Here is a 15,581-nt window from a genome sequence, read left to right on the forward strand (position 1 = left end):
AACTTTAAAATTTGCTGTTTGCATCTGTTGCCTTCCTTTCTGGGGTCTGTGTGTTTGACCGATGGCTTCTCTTAGCAACCATGGCATGAGGTGGAAGCCTACTGAGATGCATCTGTGATGTGCTTGTGGTCTGTGCTAATGGGGTTCACGGTTATTGTCAGCTGATATAAACCCACACGTGACCATTAACAGTGGAGTTTCAAGATGTGTTTCTAATTTGTAAGGCTGATTCTGAACCTAAATTCTCCCCCTCCATCTGGATGAAGTAGATTTCTATTACACTGCCCTTTCTTCTCCCCTACCCTGTACTCACGGCTCATCTGGCCAGTGTCCCCCCGGCCCAGTCTGAGCCTGGTAGCCCTCCCAGCAGACAGCATACCCTGATGTAGACATATGGGCCCAGGGGTTCTTGGAATCATGCAGGAGTCATAAATGTAAGGAGCTGACTGCAAAGAGCTGGGCTTGAGACACTGCCCTGCTGTTCACGGTGTCACTTAGCCTGACTGACCTGTTGCTACTTGAATTTCTTCTTTTAACACAGACCTTCTCCTAGTTAAACTTGGGAGTGATTTACTGCCAGTCACTGGGGCTGTTCTCCAAAGATAACAAGGGGTTCAGCATCCTGGTTTGCCTGGCTAGAACTTTGCCCAGAGTGGTAACCCACGGCACCAAGTAGATTTTGTGGTTCTGGTGGCAATAAGTTTGATTATTCTAGATCAGGATGACAGCAGCATCCTGTTAGGCCAGACTCTGTTCTTCTGGAAGAGCACAGAGACTCTGACCCCTCATGCTGCCCTGTTTAATGCCTTAGCACGGGGTTGCCCCCAGAAGACTCTGGCCCTCAGGCATGTACACCATCTAGTGGAACAAATCCACTGTTTCTGAGGATCCTCCTGACCTGGGGTCAAGCCTGCCCTACTGCTTGCATATCTTCATCCTCTGGGAGGAGCCGTTAATGGCAGGAAAAGCTTTGCTCAAAACTAACCAGAAAGGCTGTGCCACCAAATATGCCCATTTCCTCCTGCCCTGGGGAATGGTGTCTCCAGCAGCTGTGGGTTCTAGGATGCTGTGAGGGTCACTTGGTTACAGAAAAATTAAAGGAGAGTCTCCAGGTATATACAAGGCACTAGGGGAGACTCAAGAGGCTGCACTCTGGGAAACATGAGACACCAGGATGGGGATCAAGGGAGGAGGCAGACATGACCACCCCAGAACTTAGTGAGACTCACACGGAAAACAGACATGAAGGAGCGCCTGAATGGAGCCTTGAAACATGTTCCTGCAAGGGAGGCAGCGGCCCTCTAGGGAAGTGTTCCCAGGGTGCTGAGGTTTCCTCCTGTAAAGCTCAGTGGGTAGTCATACACATCCCATGGACAGTGGCCCTCAGGTGATTTGTACCAGTGTGATTCTAGAATTTTCTCTGGTCACTGTTGCTCTCTGTGTATCTTACCTATGAGAGATTTGTCACAGAAGACTTGGATCAAGCTAAGGTGACCTTGGATTCAGCACATCATTTTCTAGTGTGGGTGGATGATTTGCAGTTAAGGAGACCCTGTGGGTGTTAGCAGAGGGTACACCTTGGTGATGGATCTGGCTTTGTATCCTCTGTGTCTCAGAGGGCTCAGAGCCACTTACGAGACCATCTGCTCTTTGTTGAAATGTGATGTTGGTGTTCAGAGGCCCTAGGATTCTTTGCAGAAAATCTCAGTCTTTGGGTATTTGGTGCAAGTTGCTGATGCTGGTACCCCAAGGAGCTGTACTCCTACCAAGCTGTGCAGAAACTCCTGCTCCTGAAAATGTGCTCAGGACAGTCCTTCAGACCTGCAGAGACTTGCAAGTTTGCCCTTCTCTGTACTGGAAACTGACTGTCCCCTGGGTAACTCATGAACTTGCAATCATGCCTATGCTATGGTAGTGGGGTATGTACGTGCTGGTCCTGTGTCAGAAACTGCCTCACTGCATCAGGATAATCTGAGAGAACTTTCATAAGAGTTTTTAAATAATAAAAATTTATTGTTACCTTGGATCTCTTCCAAAAAGGGGGACGTCAGACACACAAACACACACAGACACACAGACACAGGCACACAGATACACAGAGACACACAGAGACACAGAGATAGAGACACACAGGGACACATACACTGAGACACAGGGAGACATACTGACACACACACATGCTGAAATATAGACATACATGGACAGGCACACACAAATACACATATATACATACTTGCAGAGACACATAGGCACACAGACACACACATAGACTGTCACAGACAGAGAGAGAGAGAGAGAGTGAGAGAGAGAGAGAGAGAGAGAGAGAGAGAGAGAGCAATATTACAGTGCCCTTTCCTCAAAGGAAGTCGTGGGTGAGAGGGGCAGCTTTAGCCCACATCCCCACTGTGAACTGAAGAGGCCCTGGGTGGGGTTTAACTTAGCTCTTATCACAGCTCCCATTTCACACACCTGTTATTCTAGAGACATCTAAGAACCTGAGAAGAAGCATCAATTTTATACTGACGTTGGGTACAAAGAGTGACATTTCTCAAATACGAAGAACTGCAGCGCCTGGGTTCCTCCTCCCCAGGACAGTCGGGTGGTACCTGTGAGTGTGGTCTTGGCATGACTTCCTGTGTCAGGTGATGCGGCTGGATGTGGTATCTCTCATCGGTTAGATTCTGACCACGGTCCACACCAAGTCCAGGGATCCCTCTGGACCTTCAGGAGTTGAGGGGCGTGTGGACCATGAACAGCGAGGTCCACGGCCCCCGCGCTGCCTCGGATCTGCCCTGAGTCTGGGGAACAGATTCCTGGGCCGCCCGTCTTGTTCGAAGGACTTTCCGACAAGTTCCAAGTGGTGCGGGTTTGGGTTTGGTGAGGAGGGGGTCTTCGGTTTACAGTAACGGGCACCAGAGCCGGGTGGCTCAGGGCCGAGATCTCGGGATCACACTCCTGGACTCCTGGAGGCCGAGGTCTGAAGTCCAGGCGGGGCCGGCCGCGCACCCTGCAGGATGAGGCCGTCTGTCCTGAGCCGCCTGTCCTGAGCACTGCGCTTGCACACGTTAGCACTGCGCTTGCACACGTTAGCACTGCGCTTGCAGACGCACCACTGAACCCTCCCACTCCCGTTCCTTTCTCCCGTGACTCTGCACACTAGCCTCCCTCAGTGCCTGTGCCTTTGTGTGTGGTGGGGGTGGGTAAGTGTGACACAGCAATGTGTGGACCACGGAGGACCTGGGCTGTGCATCCCAACCCTCCACCTTATGTGACACGTGGTCTCTGTTCCTCCGCTGAGGTCGCTGGCCTGCTGGCTCCTGAGGTCCCTCCCGTCTCTGCCCCTTATCTACTGTGGAAATGCTGGGAAAATAGACATGCGCTCCTGCGTCCAGCTCCGCGTGGGCTCTGGGGATCCAACTCAGGTCCTCATGCTTGTGTGGCAAGAGTTTTACCCACTGAGCCTTCTCTGGAACCCTCTTGTGGTTCACAAAATGCTGCCAATTTTGACATTCACTAACAGTTTCTTGTCTCCCAGTGTTCACTTTATTAAGAGAGTCATTTCGCTGATCCCTCAGTTCAGATATTGACAGTGCCTTTCTCCAGTACACTGCACACAGCAGAGGCACAGGGGGCATTCATCAACTGTATTAATCAATGTTCAACGACCTCCCCATTGTAGCAGGAAATGCTTTGAGAGGAGAGTCAGTGCTGCTGAGGGTCTAGGACAAGATCATAACAGTGATGTCTTTGGTGATACTAAGTTGCAGGTCTGTTACTACCTCAACTGCATGGGCCATAAGGAATAACCAACCCCTTGTGGGGTGTCTCAAGGCTCCGCTAAAGCATGGTATGGAGACACACTGGTCTTACCAGACTCTGTCACATTGGTGGTGGCCTGACACGGCCACTTCAGCCACCTGAGCACAAGGCACCCTCCCAGTGTGCCCACGTGCTCTCCTCGGCCCCTGACTCCCGGCCTGGCTGCTGTGGAGGGGCCCTGACAGGAGCCTCACACCGAGCACTCAGGCTTACCGTGAACATGGACTTTGTTGACTTCCTCTTCTGTAGTAAAACTGCTCTCTACCCATCATGTCTGATCAGTAGGAGAAAGTACCCAGGGCTGAGACCTGGACTGAGCTCAGTCCTTTAGCCTGCTCACGTTTTATACTAGTTTCTTTCTGTTGCTGGGATAAGACATTGTGGCCAAGGGAAATTACAGATGGAAGAGTTTATTTGAGCTTACAGTCCTACAGTGATCAGAGTCTGTCATGGTGGGAGGCTGATAGCGTGGCAGGGGTGGCTGGAGGAGAAAGCTTGGCTCACATCTTCTAGCAGGCAGAGGAAGCAGAGAGTGACTGGAGCTCAGGCAAGGCTTAAGGACTCTCTAAGCCTGCCCCCAGTGACATGCTTCCTCCAGCAAGGCCACACCTTCTAAGACCTCCCAAAACAGTGCTCCCAACTGGGGTCAAAATGTCCAAATGCTTAGAGTCTATGGGGACATTCTCGTTCGGACAACCATAGTCTTCCTGTTGCTGTTGGAGACAGGCTGGCCTTAAATCCACGGCGAGCCTCCTGCCTCAGCTTCACAAATACTGTGACTGCAGGTGCAAGCCACCATGCCCAGCCCTCCTCTCACTCTTGACTAAAGCCTGGGAGGAACACACATCATACATGATCACACATGCATACATGATTTTATTAGCAAACATGACCAGTAGATGGAACCGTACAAAATGTTGCTGACAGCCAGGGGGAGAGGGTCTCTAATGTCACGAAATGCTTACAAAGGAGGATTTGGGTGCAGTACACTTGACAGATGGGCTGCAGTTAGACACAGAAGAGAAACCACCTTCTAAGCTAAAAGAAGTGCTTGGCTTATTGAAGGCCAAGGCCTGAACTGTTTTGAACAAGCAATGTCCCCCGTAAGTATTTAAACAGTCTGTCCCCCATTGGTGGCACTGTTTAGGGAGGTCTTGGAGCCTTAAGGTGGTGGCACTTTGCTGGAGGAAGGACGTCAGTGTCCAGGTGTTGAAACTTTATAGCTCTGCTCGGCTTCCAGTCCTTCCCCTCTCTGCTTCCTGTGAGTAGATGAAAGCTGCAACCCACCATTTTTCTTCTCCTGCTTCCTTGTGCCATGCCCCACCCCCACCATTACAAACTATCCCTCTGGAACCATAATCCAAAAAAAACCTTTCTTCCTTAAGTTGCTGCTGGTCATGGTATCTTATCACAGCAACAGAAAAACAGCTCGTAAAGGTGACTTGGTAGAAAATTGTGTTCTCCAGATAGACGGTGAGAGGCAGCAGTGGTCTGTAGGCAGGTGGAATGGGCGAATGGTATCGAGGTAGGTAGAGAGAGCCGCAATGGCTCTAGATAGGTGGAGAGAACTAGTAGACGGTGAGAGGCAGCAGTGGTCTCTAGGCAGGTGGAATGGGCGAATGGTCTCGAGGTAGGTAGAGAGAGCCGCAATGGCTCTAGATAGGTGGAGAGAACTAACAAGGACTCTAGGTACCTAGAGAGAACCTGAGAAGGTGCTAGGCCAATGGAAGGAGCTGGAAACAGCCCCCTACGTGGGTGGATAGATCTGCCAGTTGCCTCCAGGTATGTACAGAGAACTTTCATCTCTCAGTGAGGCAGTCCTGGCTGGTAGAGACAACGTAGTTCGTGGAAGACCCTCTCCTGCCAGCACAGTATTGTAGAAACAGCCTTAGGTACAGGTGTAGCCATTAAGCCCCGGGCTCTTCTCCCTCCACTTTACGTGACCTTGGACCACTCAGTTTGCTTCTCTGAGCCTCAGTTTCTTCATTTGAAAGATGATGCCAAGGGAAGCTGCTGGCTTGACAAGCTATTGTGAAGGTCATGTTAAGGAATTCAGAAAGATGTTTTGTAAGTTCTGAAGACTCATACAATGTAAGGACGTGTATTTCTTTCTGTCTGGCCTGTCTACAAGGCCTGTGCTACAGACAGCGTGTGCAGGAGACAAAGAATAGCCAGCCAAGCAAGAAAGAAGAACTGTGTTCTCAGGGAAAATTAGGAACGAGTCAGCAGAGGCTTGTAACAGAGCAAGAAAAGCGGGGCTAGAACGTCGGCTACTGGGATGGTAGCAAAGCACAAGTGTCTGTCTGTGATGACTGGACAAACACAGGACAGGGATGTGACCGGCCTGGGAATCAGGCAGGGCACACTGGCAGGTGTCCTAGAAAACTAGTTGGGTGCAGGGGGTGGCTTTCTTGTGGTCCCTTCCTTTAGGCTTTGACTGGCTTCGTTTGTTTCCAGAAGAACCTCAGACGTATGACGCAGCTACTATAATTGAAATGTCCCAGTGGAGCCTGGAGGAGATGGTAAAAGAATCCCCAGGCATTTCTGAAGGCAGATGTGCCCCCTGGCAGGCAGACAGGGAGAGAGGCCACAGATAAACAACAAGATGTCAGACTCCCAACTTCTTCACCCAGGACAAAGACTTGGCAGGCTTTGTTTTCAATGTTTGCAGGACCTCCCTCCCCTTCCAGTTGACCTGCTCAGACATGTCCAAGGTCAGGTCATCCTGGACTTATCTCAGGTTGCATGACCTTGTGGGCCTATCAGTCCCATCTTCTTTGTTTAAACTGGTCAGTCCAAATAAGGGGAGGGGCCCACTCTACACCACCAAAACACTTAAAAGACCCAGGCCCTGTGAGGCTGGGCTCGGGTTTCAGTTTCCAAATCCTCACTTGTGGGAAGTCTGTCTGTGACAGAGAAGAGTCTCACTTTTGATAAAGTTTTCACTCAAGGACATACTGTGCTTGAGACTCTTCCTGCCTTTTAACTCTTTAAGTGGCAGAGAACCCGAACCTGATCTAGACCCCTAGACAGTAAGGTTTCTAGACACCAGAGATGTCCCTGAAGGAAAACTTTGAAAACAGTGGAATCACAACCAAATGTTTGACTTTTCTCCCTGAAAGACAAAACCCTTCCTTAGATGTCTCCTCATTCTAATGTTCATTCTCTATACAAAAGCTCTTCACACACAAACTTATCACTGAAAACTTTACATGTAAAACAGTCAAAAGATACACAAAATCCTCCAACACAGATCTAAATTTTAAACTGGTCACAAAAAGAGACTGGAGAGACGGATGGCTCAGTGGTTAAGAGTACTTGCTGCTCTTGCAGAGGTCCTGAGTTCAGTTCCCAGCACCCACGTAGGGAGACTCACAACTGCCCTGTACCTCCAGCTCTAGGGATCAGACACCCTCTTCTGGGTATCAGTGTACAAATACATACCAAATGCAGATACACATATACATAACTTTTTTTATTTTAGATTTTAAAAAATACATAAAGTTCCAGCATGGAGGGGGAGGTGGGCACTGAAGCCCCAGTACCTGCACAGGAAGCTGCTGGGAGAGAGAGAGGCGGTTTTCTTTAAGGATGTGACCCCAGGCAGGGTGAACGTGCTCTTGGTCTTCCTGTACGGTTGGTTCCATTAGAGGATGCCCATAGAGCAGTTTCAGGGCTGTCGGAACCTATCTAAGGAGAGCTGCTAGGACGCGACTCCAGGTGTATGTTTTGGAGGTGACACGACCAGGAAATGAGTTTCAGTTACTATTTCTAGGTAGAAGGTTTGCATGTTTTGCATAATGTATTATAATAAAAGCATTTGCATATTTTTTATTGTCACCGTTCTGGATTTTTCAGTTGACAGTGAGGTTGGACTTGTAATGGAGAAGTGAGCAACCCACCCTTGGTCAGGCTAGTTCTTTTTGATAAACTAGTTTCAATGCTGACAGTTTCATACATGTAGATAATGTGCTGTGATCATATTCTCTTACCTCTCCTGGGAGAGCTGTACTGCGGCGGGTGGTTAGAAGCAGCAGCTGACTCGGGCTGTCATGTTGCCTGCCGGGTCACAGTGGCGGCTTTGTTCCGCTGCACAATTCTCTTCCTTCACGGCGATTTGTTTCTAAACACAGAAGTATCTGCTCACCCACGGTCATCTAGAAGGCCAGCCTGAGCACGTGATTCGGTTCCAGAATCGCAGCGTTTCTGGAAGTTCAATTTGTTGAGGCCTAAGCATTGTTGTTTGTTTTACTATCTGAATCCTTTTGTCTGATTTAGTGCCTGGAAGGTGATTCAGTGGTTCTGACTGGGTGGACATCAGCATTAGGAAATCTGTCGTCTTCCTCTGTAGCTCACCTCCGTCATCAGCACCAAACACCCCCATGTGCCGTGCTCTGCATCCTTCCCTACACATCCCTAGTATCTGAAAGGTCTTGGGTTTGGGCCTCAAGGGGGACACTAAGGTCAATTGTCCTTCAGGATAGGAGGTTTATCAGGAGATTCATTAATGCTAGACAGGCACGCAGCTGTGTGGCGGGTCTCTGAGGAGAGTTCAGACCCACAAGGCAGAGTGCAGTGTGGCTTCCTTTATACAGAGCGAAGGGGAGGTTCCCATGCCTCTGTAGTTAATGAATGAGCGGTCTATAGCACCTCGAAGCCAGGCTAACCCTGATTCCTGGGCATCAAGGAAAGAGGAGAGAGTCCCAGGGAAGGAATATGAGACTCTGAGATGTGGGAGAGGAGGGACAAGTCTAGCTCTGGTGTACTTACTATGTGGGAGGTGGGGGATGGTCACACCAGTAAGCCTCTCATGTGGAAGTCCAGAAGTCTGAGGTCAGGAAACTGTCTTGAGGAAGTGAGTATGGATGACATACTCCTGCGGTCCGGGTACCTGATGAGTCTGTTGGGTGGCGGGGAGGTTAGAGATTTCTCCATAGGAGGCTTGCCATTTCCTCTGCAGCTGCTGTAAGAAAGGCTGCAGCAGGCGGGCATGGCAAGCTGAAAACCCACGCCTGTCCTTAGAAAGACAGCTTCAGGTGCTAGCTCGCAGCCCAGGGCACAACCCCTTAGACGGTCTACAGGTAGATGAATGGTGGTAAAGTAGTGTTTCCATGCCCCGCCCCCCAGAGAATAACCCAGCACTTTCCTTACATCCGGGAGGGGCTCATCCAGGAAGCTGGGTGTGCCCTCCCTTCTCACGGGTCCTGGCTTCAATCTCATCGTTGTTCATGGGTTGGGGAATACTAGCCTGACTCAAGAGATCAAAAAAGTCTTCTGGGATTTGGGGGTTCCAGAAGTTTGGAGTCTGTTTTGGCTCTCTCCTCTCTTTGTACCCCAGCTGTTTCTAACTCACTCTTGTGCCCTCTTAGTTTGCCACTTTCTCAGAAGCCAGGAGGGACAAGAACACGCCCAATTATACCTGCCTTGACTCCTGTTCCACACTCACTGCAGGCACAGAGTGGGGGCCTCAGGGGACTCCCTGGCCATACTCTGTAGGAACTCCAGCAGTCCATGGGTCTTTCTGTCCTATCAGGTCTTGCTGACCATATATGACCAACTCCAATGACGATGTGCCCTCATTAATGCTATGCTGTATTCAGTTAAGCTGGAAATCTGTGCTCCTAACTTAATTAGTAATCAGGTAACCATGGAGATGATATCCAGCCGCTGACTGCCTGATAAACTACAGAGAACATTGAAATAGCACAAACAGGATATGCAGATATCCTAAATCAATGAGGCTTTGCCTGTAGGCCTCTGGATGAGCTGCTCTTGCTACTGACATCTGCCAGGGTTCGGGGATTTGAGAAGTACCAGCCACAGCGTTCGTCTCACCACTTGCTTTTCCTTTTCTTTCTTGCAGATTTATCAGCACTCCTACACTGGATATTATGTCCTGAGCAAAATTCCTCATGGGTAAGATAGCTCTTTCATTGTTTTTCCTCTTGGAAACTTGCAGAATAAAGTAATGAGCTGCCCAGCTCTCCTGGCAGGAACAGGGCACCTTAGCAGGCAGAAGCCTGGGGGTTCTTCCATTGATAGCTCCAAGGGCACCACAGGTCACTGTGGCCCCTCTGTGATGCCTCCTCCCAAGAGCAACTCTGTCTACTTCCTGCTATGCTTCTGAAGAACAGAGTCCCCTGTTTCCCAGCTCCATCCTCACTAACAGGAAGGAAGCCCATCACACCCCACATAGTAGTGAGTGGACCACTGTGCTCACAGAGCCACAGTGCCTTGGGAGAAGTCAGGGCTGGTGAGAGAGAGAGCTGGCTCTGCTCAGCAGCCCTGAAGGGCATCACTGGTGTGTGGTCACATTTTGTGGCCTTTTCGGGTCTAATCGTGCACCCAGGAGCAAGGTCTCATACTTTCGATCAGGCCACTCCGTTTCAAGCTCTTTCACAACATTGAATTGATGGCCAAACCCACCTGATCTCGCAAAAGTATATAATTTGGGATGTGGGGGTGTAGCTCAATTGGTACAGTATTTGCCTAGTATGAATGAAGCCCTGGGACTTGGGAGGTGGAGGCAGGAGGGTCAGGAGTTCAGGGTCATCTTTGGCTACAGAAAGTTTGAGGGCAGCCTGGGCTACATGAAACTCAATCTCAAAAAGAAAAAAAAGTACGTAAGTTGGAGCCCAAGAGGAAGGAAGCACATGAGGAAGAGGGGTTTGCAAGTTTTCAGTTCGGGGTTGTCAGACCCACACCAGCAGCCGCTCCCTTTAATCCTGCAGGCGGGAAGGACACTGGTTCGGATGCACATTAAAGACCAGCTGCAGACCTGGGGCACCCAGAAGTGACTTTCTGGGCTCTCGTGGTTGCTGTTCTCCTCTCCCTGCCTGCTCCTCCCTCACTTTGTCCCGTCCATGCCCCCGCCCAGTACCCTGTCGCTTTTCCTGCACGTCTTGACCCCCAGCTGCTTCTGTCTCCTGCATTCTGTCTGTGCTCACCACCATAACACTTTGAGAAATGTTCAGCAAGAAATGGAATCCTGCTGCTGGCCTGGTCCTGCAGCTGCTGCAAATGTGGAGGCTGAAGCAGCTTAATTTTCCCAAGTACATTTAACAAACAGCAGGAGTTGCTAAAGAGTATTGTTCTGGAAGAGAGCTAATCACAGCATGAGTGCTTATCACGCCACAGTTTGTGTTCCACTAGGCTTAGGTAAGCTGTGGGCACATCCTTGGAAAATAAACATGGCAGAAGTAATTTCATCTGGACTTCGGACAGAGGTATCTGCATGCAGATAAACAGCAAAATGGGATTGACAGGGGCTGTTGGATTATTTACAAAATTGAAACCAAAGAAACTGAGAGTGACCAGCCCTAGTAATAAAGGAGACACGGAAATCTTCTGTTAAGGGAGTGTCATAGACAGAGACTTGGCTGCTGCTCCACAGTGAGGAATCACCCTCTTCATTTTAAAGCAGACAGTCATCTCCAAAGGTCTTGGCAGACAAAATAACATGGTGCCTTTGGATTTATCCTCCCCTTCTGGGAGCGATGGAATATGTGGGAGATGGATGTTTCATTCGGGCTTACATAAATTTACAAAACTCTCCTAAGTTTTCCAAGCAGTTTATACCTAATGTATCATGTCACGATTTTATATGTCAGGGCTGAAGAGATGGCTCAGCAGTTAAGAGCACTGGCTGCTCTTGCAGAGGACCTGGGTTCAGTTCCCAGCACCCACATGGCAACTAACAACTGTCCATAACTCCAGGTCCAGGGGATCCAATACCCTCTTCTGACCTCCACAGGCATTGCACGACATGGGTGCACTTAAACACACGCAGGCAATACATATTCATACACATAAAATAAAAATAACAAATAAAATATTTTTTAAATGATTTTACTATATCAGTCAGAATTTAGGAGCAAGTCTTACATCAAGTTCTAAGAACTTGACATGAGAGTTAGCTAACCCAGCTGAAAATCTAAGGACAGGAAAGGTGGGGGAGGGGGGAAGGCTGCATTCTGTACCTACAGCTGATTTTTCAGCACCAGCTAACTAGCATCAGTTGTCCCAGTAAAGCAAAGGTTTTGCTTCAGGTTCTGATCTCTTCTTAATAACATGATTCTTCAGCCCCAGCCGACCAGAACCCACAGATCTTCAATCCAAAATCTCACACGAACAGCCCTGATAGTCTCCGCTTCCCTTTGAAGCTTCACAAGCCAGGCCTCCATCATCTACAACTCTTTCAGCATAACTGTTCCAAGCTCCACTGTAACAAACTCTGAGCACGCAATGGCTTTTCCAGCCCAAAGTTCCAAATGTTTCCACAGTCCTCCTAAAAACACCAAGGTCAGGTCTGTCACAGCAATGCCCCACTCCTGGTACCAATTTCTCTCCTAGTTTGTTTCTCCACTGCTGTAACAAAACACTCTGACCAATACCAACTTGGGGAGGAAAGGGCTTATTTTATCTTACATCTCCCAGGTCACAGTTCATCACTGAGGGAGCCCAAGGTAGGAACTCAAGGCAGGAGCTGGGGCATAGGCCATGGAGGAACACTGCTTACTGGCTTGCTCAGCCTACTTTCTTATACAATCCAGGCCCACCTGCCCAGGGGTGGCACCACCCACAGTGGGCTGGGCCCTCCCACTTTACTCATCAAGAAGATGCCCCACAGACATGGCCACAGGACAGTCCAATGAAGGCAATTCCCTAATTGAGGCTCCCTCAGATTGACACTAAAGCTATCCAGCATATTCTCTCTCTCTCTCTCTCTCTCTCTCTCTCTCTCTCTCTCTCCCCCTCTCCTCTCCTCTCCTCTCCTCTCCTCTCCTCTCCTCTCCTCTCTCTGTGTCTATGTGTGTCTATATACATGTGGAGGCCAGACCACCATATTTTTTGAGCCAGGGTCTTTCACTTGGCCTCAGGATCACCAAGTAGTTCAAGCTGACGGGTCAGAGAGCCCAAGGTGCCCACCTGTCCCCACTTCCCCAGCTCTAGGGTTACAAGTGTGCACCACCACATCCTTTCTTTACAAGGACTCTGGGGCTCAAACTCAGGTCTTCATGTTTACAATGCAAGCACTTTCCCAACTGAGCCATCCCCTCAACTAACTGCTTTGGCAATTCTTAAAGATAATTGTAATAATATCTTATGTTTTGTGTGTCTTTTCCCCTGGACCTTGGGCCTTCTTATCAGTATGATAAGTAAGATCTCAGAGATGCTGAGTCATTTGCCCAGCATCTCACAGCTGGAACCCCATCCTAAGCAGGAGTAGCTGACTTGTGACCCCCATGCAAATGTCACCCCCACCCCACCCCCAGTTAATGAACCTGAATTCAGGTCTGATGTAGTGGTGCAGAACGCAGACAGCTGAACACCAGATGCCTAGTGATGATGGGGGTTCAGTTCTGTCCTGAGAAGTCACACAGGATTAGTAGACCTCGTGTTCATTCACAGGATCTGCTGGACGCTGAAGCCCCACATCCCACCCAGTTACCTCTTTAGCCAATCCCATGTCCACAAAACAGCATTGTCCCTGCTCCCCAAATCTTTTTTTGGTCATAAGATTATTGATGGGAAACTCATCAATTAGCAAATTTCCAGTGTCATCAAAATCTTATTTGTATTGATGGCACAGTGGATCTCTGAACTAAGCCTCTTCAGCTGGGAACTTTTACAACTTCAACCTTCAGAAGGGTCCTTGGCTTTCTCGCAGGAGACAGAGAACTACAGGACCTGTGCTCCTGGAGATGGGAAAGGAAAGTAAGACAGGGTCTCCTGTACCCCAGCTGGCCAGGAACTCACTATGTAAACCAGGCTGACCTCCATCTCCCACAGAAATGCCTTCCTCTGCCTCCCAAGTGCTGGGATTAAGGTGTGTGAGCCATTGTGCCTAGCTGCATATGTGCCTTTTGAAAATCAAAATATCTCTAGTAAAGTATTGAAATTTGCATTCAAAAACAAGAATTATTTTTGTTTTGGTTTTTGAGTTGTATTTAGATAGGGTCTCATATATTAATTAAAAATCTTTACTTATTTATTTTATTTTTATGTGTATGAGTGTTTTGCCTGCATTTATGTAAGTGCATCCATGCGTGCAATGCCCTCAGAGGCCAGAGAGGGTAAGGATCTCGTGAAACTGAAGTTAAGGATGGTTGTTAGGTGCCATGTGGGTGCTGAGAATTGAGCTCAGGTCATCTGCAAGAGCAGCCAGTGCTCTTGACAGCCAAGCCATCTCTTCACCCCTAAAAATAATCATTTCTCTAAAACTCGGTTATGTTTTCAAACAAATTTTGGTAGAATTAGCTGCCTGAACATTTTTCTGGCATGACGTTTTTCTTGAATTTGTTTTTTGCCTTTGGCCTAAGTCATCTAAAAACGCGCATGTGTATGTGTGTTATATGTAGTCTGATATATGGTAGGCTTACCTTGAAAGTCCTACAAAGAAAGGAAACTCAACTTCCTGTTACAGAAATTGATTTATAAATTGGTCATGTCCGTTCATTGGTGGTGGTGGCACTTTGAGGGTCTGACAGATTCAAACCAGTGATAGAACAGAATGAGATGTAAGTATTCAGAGCTATGACTCACAGAACAGGCCATCCTCTGTGGATGATGCGGCCTAACTTTGCTCAGACACCAAAATTGTATTGCTTTAGAATTAGAGCTGACTCTGGGCTCGACATCTGTGAAGATGCTTCACTGAGTCATAGGCCATTCCGCTTGGAGTTGCCCTCACTCTTTATAGCCTGGGATGCACGGGAGGGCGGGGGTCTGTTTATTTAGGAATAGGCTCCAGGAGGAAACGTGCTCCCCCAGAGCCTGCCCAGCAGCACTTGTGACTCAGTGACTTCAGATTTGCAATCACAGAAGCATCTAATTCAGTCCTCACTCCCTTGACTGTCCACTTTGTGACTCAAATTTCCTTCCCAGGTCTTAATTTCCATATTGTTTTGAAAAGACAGGTGGACTAGAGAGATGGCTCAGCAGTTAAGAGTGCTTACTGCTCTTGCAGAGGACCCAAGTACAATTCCTAACACCCGCGTGACAGCTAACAACAACCATCCATCCATGACTCCAGTTCCAGGGAATCCAACTTTCTGTTCTGGCCTCTGAGAGCACTGTGCAACATGGCTGTACTTACATGCAGGCTGGCAAAGTACTCATACACAGGACATAAAAATAAATCAATCAAAAATATTTAAAAAAACAAGAGATTATAAAACCAGTGCTCAGCTCACGGGCTCCTCAGGAGAGCTGTGAGGAGTGACAGCTGCAAAATGCACTGCAGACATCTTCTAGTGAGGGTCTTGATCTTAACATTGTGCTGTGTACCCAAAGAGTACTTGTAGCTTTGTGACTCTTCCCTGATAATTAATTATAAGACTTATTTAGTTTTCATCCCCCCCATTAAGAGGCATCTGTAGCCTCAACTTCCTAAAGTTCTCGTGTCAGCAATGTGTTACTTCATTCTTTCCAAGGCCAGTGAATTTTTAAGCACTCTGGTTTGCCTCCACATGGGGCAGGAAAGACAGGATAATTCATAAAACATTTGTTGAAATACTTCATTAAGCAACAGAAACTCGGGGCTTGGGATTGTTTTCTTTTGGTTTTGCATTTTTATTTTTTTAAATATTTTATTTTTTATGTGTATGAGTGGATTGCCTGCATCTATGTAAGTGTACTATGTTCCCCCCCCATTAAGAGGCATCTGTAGCCTCAACTTCCTAAAGTTCTCGTGTCGGCAATGTGCTACCTCATTCTTTCCAAGGCCAGTGAATTTTTAAGCACTCTGGTTTGCCTCCACA

General features: G+C 48.3%; 1 protein-coding gene across 1 annotated transcript in view; it reads left to right on the forward strand.

Annotated features, from left to right (window-relative positions):
- Window positions 1-15,581, forward strand: part of Dpp6 (dipeptidyl peptidase like 6) — a gene marked incomplete in the record, with an annotated part of 754,370 nt that overhangs the window by 511,895 nt on the left and 226,894 nt on the right. Inside the window, 1 exon segment of the mRNA XM_017801700.1 lies at window positions 9,683-9,735. Coding sequence (XP_017657189.1) covers window positions 9,683-9,735 — 53 coding nt within the window.

The sequence above is a fragment of the Nannospalax galili genome, unplaced genomic scaffold, assembly GCF_000622305.1.
Source record: "Nannospalax galili isolate Female #2095 unplaced genomic scaffold, S.galili_v1.0 scaffold302, whole genome shotgun sequence".
Taxonomy (NCBI): domain Eukaryota; kingdom Metazoa; phylum Chordata; class Mammalia; order Rodentia; family Spalacidae; genus Nannospalax; species Nannospalax galili.